This window comes from Apis florea, unplaced genomic scaffold, assembly GCF_048593485.1.
Source record: "Apis florea isolate Af1SG1 unplaced genomic scaffold, ASM4859348v1 contig_2899_pilon, whole genome shotgun sequence".
NCBI lineage: Eukaryota > Metazoa > Arthropoda > Insecta > Hymenoptera > Apidae > Apis > Apis florea.
In genome coordinates, this window is record NW_028256666.1 from 435,137 (window position 1) to 445,096 (window position 9,960).

Consider the following 9,960-nt stretch of genomic DNA (forward strand, 5'->3'; position numbering starts at 1 on the left):
ATTATGCTCTAAATGTGTTTTCCAAATATCTTTAAATATGTTAATTTAAATACTATACTTATTTTATATTAGTCATTAAATAATTGAAATCCGATAATCGGATGTTTGGATAAAAGATGTTCCACTTTTGTATCATATATTCAAAATTTATGATAATAGATTTTAAATTATTTACAATGTTACTTCCGTTTAGTCTTTTTTATTCGTGAATTCTCCTATCCAATCTTTCAAAATGGACAAACAATCAACATTTAATGATTTTAAAAAATAAAAGAATAAATATACATAAGAAGAAATATTTTTGCCTTATTCCTTTATATCCTTATATTCAATTTCATTTAGGAAGCATATAATTGCGCTTGAAAAGTTTCGATATCGTCCCCGGAGGTAAAATTACCAATAACATGAGCATCGGTTGGATCATTCGTAAAAATTTTAATATCCATAATTCGTTAAAAGCAGCAGCAAGACCGCTGGTGATCCAGGGTGAATCCATCAAGAGATATAATTTGAGATAAACAATATATTGTTTCTTCGCCTTATTGATCTTTGTTATATCACTGTTTTCGGTCGCAAAAGACGTTGATTTTCGTATCAAAATCATCTTATAAGATGTGTAGAAAAAAAGTATGGTATTCACGAAACAAGTTAGAGCTGGAAATATCGTTACGTAAAGAATAGCGGTCAAATTAACACCATCGTTAAATCGTTGGAAATTCGGCCTGATGGGTGAAGATATTGGAAGCAACGTTGTCAAATCGGCGACGCAAGCCAAAAGTGTCGGTAACAACGAACTAGTCCAAGTACAAATGGCATAGATTAAAAATTTCTTTCTTTCTCGTTGTTGATTCGTATCGGTCGGTAATGTAGAACGGAATCGCGTGATTACCAACGTCATGTCAATGCAAATGACGAAAAGCCAAGATGTCGAGAATATGGTGAGGAACATGAGTATCAAACCCAAAATCACGTAAACGTTGGAATGAATAGAGATATGACATAAGACACACGTACCTATCGCAATTATAATTATATTTAAGACAATTTGTGTAACATTATAAGATATCACAGCTTTGTGGTAAGCTCGCGTACCTACATCTGGAATAATATAATAGATAAGTACGACTATGAAATAGGGAATAATGTAAATAATGTTTGCAAAAATCACCATATTAACACCCCAAAAATTCAAAGAGGAAAATATATTGTCACAATGTATTGTCATCGTATTGTTTTTAAACGGTTCGATAGGGAAATTTTTAACATAGTCATTCTCATTACAATTCCAAGTTTGAGTAATCTGTTCATTAGAAATGCAATAGAAATATCTTTTATGTATTTTTGCGTTGATATTTTCACGTTCTTGCTTGATTTCTATTTGTTTCAATGTGCTCGTTGCTTCGAATGTAAAATCTGAAACACGTGATATTCTTTTAGTTTCCTCTTCTTTCATCGATGTTAGAATTGAGAATATTGAGATATTTATAATTTAAAACTAACAATTAAAGTAATTTATTTCTAATTATTAAAATAAATTGTTATCATTTGAATGATTATTATATATACATATTTATTTTGGTTATAAAATCATTATATATACAAAAGGAAAATTTAATGTAGCTTTATAAGAAAGTTTTAATGGATTTTTCAAATTTCAAATTTTTCAAAAGATCAAGAAATTTTTTCATATGACGATTTTAGAATAATTATTCAAATTATTTTAAACATACACATACATTTTCATTATGAGAAATAATTAAATTTAAATATTCGTGATCATTATTCATTACATATTTTTAACATATTAATTGAATATTTAAATATTCAGTATATTTATTTTTACAGTATATTTATTTTATAAAAATTCTTAGTTATTATTAATAATATATGCGATTTTATATTGGAAAATAATTATATTTTTGAAAAGAACAATAAGTCGTGTTTTTATTTAATTCAATAACGGTATTTTTTTTATATCATTAATCGTGTCATCAGATTGTAAATTTTAATAATAAACTATTCTCTTGTAATTCTAGTAACAATTTACAAAATATTTTTAATCATTCATGCTGACAGATTGATTACACAACTTATATTATTGTGTACTTCCATCATATCCATAAGTCATCAAGTACTTAACAATTTTTTTCAGAAAACGGACAGAGCATTTTATAATTGTAATATAATATTAAATAGCCATTTATATTATAAGAAAATATATAATATTTTAATAATTTGCATTAATCCATTAAGCTAATAAATAATAACTGTAACATATAATAATAACATGCAATATTATTTACTGAAAAATATAAATAGAAAATAGGAAAAGAATAAAAAATCGAATAAAAGAAAACATAATAGATTTACATATATATTATATTATTATATTAAAAATAGAATATACAATATTAGAGTAACAGCTAATCTATTACATAATTTAAAAAAAAATTTATTATACTTATGAAAAATATTTTTTATTATGCTACTATAAATATTTTTATTTTTTCAAATATTATAAAATTATATAATTATAAGTAAATGGAAGAAAGAATCATTGTAATAAAGGTATTAAACAAATAGTTAGAATAGTAATATTAAAAAGTTAAATTTATAAATTAATATCAATTATTAAGAGATTAATAAATAATACGTTTAAAATTAGCGAATATTAAAAATAATATGTTATAAAGTATTTGTTTTATTTAAATATAATTAAATTTATGCCGATGAAAAAAAAATATTTAGATAAAAATTGTTTATAAAATATTTTTTGTTGTAAAAGATTTTAAATTAGTTTTTAATGAAAATTATTAATTCATTAGATTCTTCTTAATAGATAATTAAAGAAATTAAATTGTTCAAAGAAACCAACTTGATTTTGAAGTTTGCTATTCTTTTATACTGACAAAAGAAATATTTATATCATTTTATGTTTCCTTTCAAACTTTTGTCTGTATTTTATATCAAATTTTTTCTATATTATATATTTTTTATATTATTTTTACATATGTGTATATTCTTTCTAAAATATTCAACAGATAAACATCCTATATAAACAGATATATATGTAATATTTATAAATAAAATATTTCAAATATTCACATTTATTTATAAAATAATTCGTTTTATTTTTAATAAAAGATCATCAACTATTATTTTATATACATATATATATATATATCATTTTATAATATTATGGTACTTTATTAAAGAAAATCGATATGAAAATGTTTTTAATTTTAGTCAATGTTCATTTTTTTCATCTAATGCAAATTTAAATTACTTACAACATGATAAATAAACATTGTCAATAAATAAACTATTAATTTTTAAATTTTTGTTGTTTTAACCTCATCTTATATCTATATTATGTAATATGTAAGAACATATTGGCATTGAAATATATGTATTCTTTACTGTATACTCACTTTCAGTGTAAGATGAACAACAGGGTACATCAGATATGTTACCAAGTATATTCTGTGAAATTATCATCAAGGTACAATTGAAATTACAAGGATTCTCATTGTCTTTATCGACATTATCAGAGCAACAATATTTTTGTATAAATTGTTCGCTCAACTCTGTAGTGTTATTATGATGAACACAATATACTGAACAAATAACATAAAGCAATGTTTCAATCACGATACTTTTCGCAAACATTTTTCACTTAATCCATCTATGTATACATAAGTAGTGTATATATTATATTTATTTGGATTTTACGTAGAAAATATTTTTATACTTTAAAAGTTAATAATCTTTTGTACCGATGTATAAAAAAAATTTCTTTTCTTGTCAACGTCTTTCCACCTTAACTTCTATTGCATTAATGATTCAAGTCTTTGTCTTAATTAAATATGTTTCCTCTTTCGTTTTCTTTTTTATCTTCTATCCCTACTTATTTTTTTTTTTGCAATTTCCGGATTACTCAGCTTTTCTTCCATTACTTGTTTCACAAATAACCAAGGACTAGTTATTTCAATCTTCATTATAATCTTCATTCAATGTATATTTATCGCGTTGCTCAAATCATCTGGATTATCCGATTGATGCGTTCAAGCGATTTATAAAATAATCTATATTAGTTTATGACCTCAAAGTTTTATCTTTCATTCTTTAAAATTTTAAAATTAAATAAACTATCATGTAGTTAATAGTACAATGTACAATATACAATTAGGTAGAAGTTGATTTTGCAAAAATGAATAAAAAAAAAAGGAAGAAGCTTTATTATTTGAGATTTTGTTTTCAAATTTTCAACGAAATGTTTGAAAATTTTTTGAAGTACAAATATATTGATTGGATACGAATTAATTAATTAATATTATTATTATTATTATTATTATTATTTAATTATTGAAATAACACGTGTGTGAAAATAAATATACATAAAAGATAAAGATGGAATTAATTTTTTTTCATTTAGAAATTAGAGCTTTGTGTTTTAATTATTTGGAAAAAATGAGTTGAAGAACGTGTGATAGTAATCGTGTCTCAATGATTACAATGATTATAAATAATTGAAAATTCATTATTTCCAACGTTGATTGACAAGAATTATTAATACGATTGAAAATTATATAATTTTATTATATACATTACACATAATATTATTACATTACTATTAATAAATATGAATTTTGCCTATTTGTATGTGCATATCAATATTCAACCGCCACTTATCAATTTTTTATATGAATTCATTACGACGACCATCATTCAAAATATATAATATTGTGAACTAATATTAATATACTATCCATAAAGAGCCTAGTATTTATCTACTAGAAAGTTTAATCAAAAATAAAATATAAAACGACTTTTTGGCGATTCAAATTAAATACTAAATAATAAATAGGATAATAATAACACTGAAAACTCTGATCATTATAATTATTAATTAATTGAATAATCGTTCAACAATTGTTCTATTTTATTTTTGTATTTTGCAGATTTGCGGAATAAGATAATACATTAGGTTTTAATATATTAGGATTTTAATTATTCTACATGTGTAGAGTTGAATCTAGGGGCCAAAACGAACACAAAAATGTGAGAGATTCGAGATATAAAAGTAAATTAAATAAATTGCAATCTCTCTCTTTCTTTGTCTCGTTTCATTTTACGAAAATTTAAATTGTTTAATAAAAAAATATATCAACCGATTTTTGTATATTAACTTTGTTTGAATTTCTCTAAAATTGATCTCTAAAATCTCTAAAGATGTGCTACGAATATATTAGTAATCTGCACATACACAGAGCTAAAAAAAAAATATATAAACAAACATTATAAACAAGTAGAATATAACAAATATTTTTTTATCGATGAAAAATTATATCATGAAGAATGAATTAATTATGATATTCAATATACTTTCTTTAACATATGCTTGGATTTATTTGTGTTCAGTTGGCAACACATACTAATGTTGCTGTCACGTTGTTATTCGATTAAGCTACGTGCTTTGTGATTGGATAATATTTTTTCTTAATAAAGCTGTAACGAAAGTTTTGCAAAAGAAGATATTACTTGAAATTTTACTTTTTATTTGAAGAAATCTTCAATTTACAGATGTTGCAACATTTTTGGGACACATTGTATCTAATAATATATAAATTATAAAAAAATTTACATCAAAAAATTTTTTTGCTATATAAAAAAAATTTTCAGGACAAAATTATTTAAATTTGAATAATCATGTATAATGGTGGGAAAGTATTTTTTTCAAAATCATTTTTTTTATAAGATTTAAAAATTATAAATGTTTTTTATGGCATGATTTTTTTTTTTTATAAACGAATTCGACTTTGTATATTATAAATTTGAAATAATCTAAATCTTGAATATAGAAATTATGATTAAGAGAAATCTCAGTATGTGGAATTACTTTATTTGAATCGTTCAAAATGATACAGCGTTTAATCGTGCTTGGAGAGAAGATATAATAACATTTTCACAAAATACCGAGTTTTTTGCCATGTTTTCTTGGTTCTTTGCTAAATAATAAAATATTAATAAAATATTCTGTACATTTTTCTGTGCAGCAACAGAAAATTTTTTAAAGAATATTTTTAAATAATAGCGTATATAATTTTTAAACAAATTTTCAAATTATTAATATGGATGCCGATATGATAAAGTCCAGATTTTTACGAAGAATCAAGAATCAATAAGATTCTATTATATTAAATTTTACATTAAACTTAGTATTAAACTTTTAGATTTATTTTTAATAATGAAGCAATAAGGAAAACATTTGATACACGCATATACACGCTACCATCACGTGATCAGTTAAATCCTTGATAGTTAAGTGTATGACACCTTTTATTTCATTGCATCTAATTTACATTTGAAATTTAAAATATTCAATATTCAATAAAGCATTTGATATTTTATTTTTGAAGAAATTATCTGCGATAAAAATGTGATAATTAAAAAATACATCAAGGATATAGCGGTATTTTATAAAATGTTTTGAGAAAATAAGTAAAATCTTTATTTTGAAGTTAAATTTTTATTTCGAAAAAATCATCCATCGTCGTTATACATGAAATTGTAATGGTTTCATATTAATTATAAAATGCAATGTAATTATGAAACAAATATAATTTTGTCATAGAAAAATTTACTATTTTTATTAAATGTAAAAAATGTAATTTTAAATTTATTATAAAAGCACTTTATACTTTGTCTTATAATTTGAATTTTTCTTCTTTAATCGATTTATTCCTTATCGGTCTTTATTTTATTTTCATGTAAATTACAATCATATTATTCGATCATTTCGATTTTTCTTATATTATTATCTTTCCTGAAATACTCGTTTTTATTCCAAGATTTTTTATTATCATATTTTCTCATTGATTCATTTTTTATTTAAGAAAATAAACCAATCTTTTTCTTAAATGCACACTTTTCAAATTTCATTCATTTTAAATTAATTGCAGTAAAGTACAAAAATCATTCAACAAATTTTAAGACTAAGAATTAAATTTATACACAGAAAAAAATGTATAAATTCATAAAATTTCATAAAATGGAAATTTAATGAAATTTATTGATTTGCAAAAAAGTCTTTTCCTCGTCGATTTCTCAATGATCTTGATATGATTAAAAGTGATCATTCAGGAATTTTTTCTGATTTTAATTTTCTAATCATTTTAGTCACAAGAAACTTTTAGCATTGAATTATATCTATATGTGTGCAATAGCATATGCGTCAGTATGTACACATGTATGCATAAAAGATGAGAACTTTGAACACAATTAAATGAATAAATTTTTTTGTTTTAATATATATGCGATCGTATTTTAATCTTACATAGATACAAATCAACAGATTCAGCAAAAAATGACCTAATATCATAAATTTTTTTTTTCTCTTTAATATTTTTATGAATTAAAACAAGAATATTAATCATGGGGATCGATTATTATTTTTACATATTAAGAGACAAAATATTATTATTAGAGATTGAAAATATTTATTTTTTAAATTAGACACGTTTAATTTATATAAATATAATAAATAAAACAGAATATGTCTAATATATATGTAATAAGTATAAATATAAATATAATTCTAGAGTTCTTTTTCTCGAACCAGAAATATTTTTTATATCCAGCCTTTTAAAATTTTGAAATAATTATTTTAATTTAGATACGTGATTTATAATAATTGTTGAAAGGCTGAAATTTTAATATTTTACAGTACAAAGTATGTACTGTAATCTATTGATAAAAACAGATTTCAATAATAAAATTTTCTTAAATATTTTTATTTTATATCATGTTAATTTAATAATTAAAATGAATTTCTGATCTCTGAAAATTTTTGATCGAGACAACAATATATTAAAAAGAAAGAACAGTTTCAGCATATTATACTCCATTTTATATTTATCACATAAAATATTGCACTTTTCCTTATATAAAAGTACTCTATTTAATATTTAATATAAAATAATATTTACATTTCAATTTGAAGTATTAAATTACTAAGAAACATAATATAAAAACTATGGATATGCAATACTCTACATCTATTCAAATTAAGAAAACAATTATTATACTATCATTATATAAATATGTATACATATTCTATATTTAAAATTTTAATACACAATTATTTCTCTTAAGATCAAGCCAAGAATTCAAGGCATACGATATCTTTTTATTTTTATTTGATTTAAAAGAAACATTGATTCACCTATCTACATACTGTAACATTATTGGCACATTCATATTAATTACATGTATTTTACATTCGTTCATAGTTCACAATTCCGCATCGTTTCCCTGGCAATTTGAATATTTCATTGATCGATTGCCCACATAATGACAACGAATGTTTATTCATTTCATCTTATTACGAAATATACGGGATGATTCATCAAATATCACCATCTGGAATTAAATAATATCAGGAAAGACAATGTTATTAATATTTTTGTAAATGAAATAGAATCTTTAAATAGAATCATTTTTTTTCACTGTATCAATTGATAAGAAAAAAGATTGTGAAAAAGATATTTTTTACAAAAAAATATTTATATTGAAAAAAAATTAATTAGAAGACATTTTAACTTGAAGTTTTTAAAATTTTCAATATAACAAAATAAAGAGAAGATGAACAGTAGAATTTCGCTTCAGGTGTTCTATTTATATTATATTATAATATATTTTACTCATTTGTAGTACATTTTACAAACTTCAAGTTAAAAAAATATATTAATATATACTAAAAAATATAAATCAATGATTTTGATGAACATAAGATTTTTTGTAGAGAATACCAATTTGTATCAATTGATGCAAAAATGTACAATAGTTATTTAAAAAAATGTTTTCTAAATCTTAAAAAAGAAAAAATTATAGCAATATTAGAATATTCCTGAAATCATTTAAAAAAATCATTTAGAAGAAATCTACTTGAAAAGTTTTTTGTTATTAATAATAAAACAGAGATAATAATTATTAATTATTTTGTATGTAATATCTTGTTCATACAATTGATAGCTGCTGTGATATTGTTTGTACTGCTGTTGTGATGTTGAATGCACAGTAATGATAATTAATAAATAATTTAAAAAATAACAGAAGTGGATTATCACTATTTTTCTTTTAATTCTAATTTCACAATTTTATTTATATAAATTTTCATTTTTATTATCATTTTAATTATTTTAATTATCATTTTTTGGAGAAAAAATTATAGTACATGGGCATCAATTGAGTTATTATTGAGTAAAAATCTTATAAAAATATTTACGAAGGAAATTAAAAATCAAATTAGATAAAGAATAGCGATCAAATTCACCATTGTTATATCGTTGGAAATTCGGTTTCATGGATGATGAAGATATTAGAACCAACGGTGTCGATTCGATGACACAGTTAAAACTGTGTCGGTAACAACGAGCTAATCCTAGTGTAAATGACGTAGATTAAAAATTTCTTTCTTTTTTGTTGCTGATTCGTGTCGGTAGGTAATGTAGAATGGAATCCTGTAATTATACATATATGTCGATAAAAAGTCAAGAAGTCGTGTACATAATAAGGAAGATAAGGAAGATATCAAATCCAAAATTATATAAATGCTTGAACTACAAAACTATCGCGATAAAGTTACATTTATAATAATAATTATATAACATACGATCTTGTGATGAGTTCAGATCATTATATACCTGGAATAGATTAAGTAAAACTATAAAATATGGAATAATATAATACAAATAATAGTTGTAAAAATCATTATATTTTGACACTTCAAAAATTCAACAAAACAAATGTACTGTCACAATACATCATTGTAGTATTTTTAATTTTTTAGAAAAATTGTTAACATAGTTATTTTTATTACAATTCCAAATTTGAATAATTTGCTCATTAGAAATGCAACAAAAACGTCTTGTATTCTTTTCTCGGTATTTTCGAGATTTT

General features: G+C 22.2%; 1 protein-coding gene across 2 annotated transcripts; it reads right to left on the reverse strand.

The window, feature by feature from the left end:
* Positions 1 to 3,837, reverse strand: LOC105737410 (uncharacterized). Of its 2 annotated transcripts, XM_086907810.1 has the most exons (3): positions 3,432 to 3,837; positions 1,169 to 1,413; positions 961 to 1,098 (listed from the first exon to the last, which is right to left on the reverse strand). In XM_086907810.1, exons 1-3 carry the CDS (start codon positions 3,667 to 3,669, stop codon positions 1,093 to 1,095), a joined length of 489 nt encoding a protein of 162 aa, XP_086763936.1. In that variant the 5' UTR covers positions 3,670 to 3,837; the 3' UTR covers positions 961 to 1,092. The 2 variants fall into 2 exon arrangements, with proteins under 2 accessions (XP_031776559.2, XP_086763936.1); XM_031920699.2 differs by having other exon boundaries at positions 1 to 1,413.
* Between the last annotated feature and the right edge of the window lie 6,123 nt (positions 3,838 to 9,960).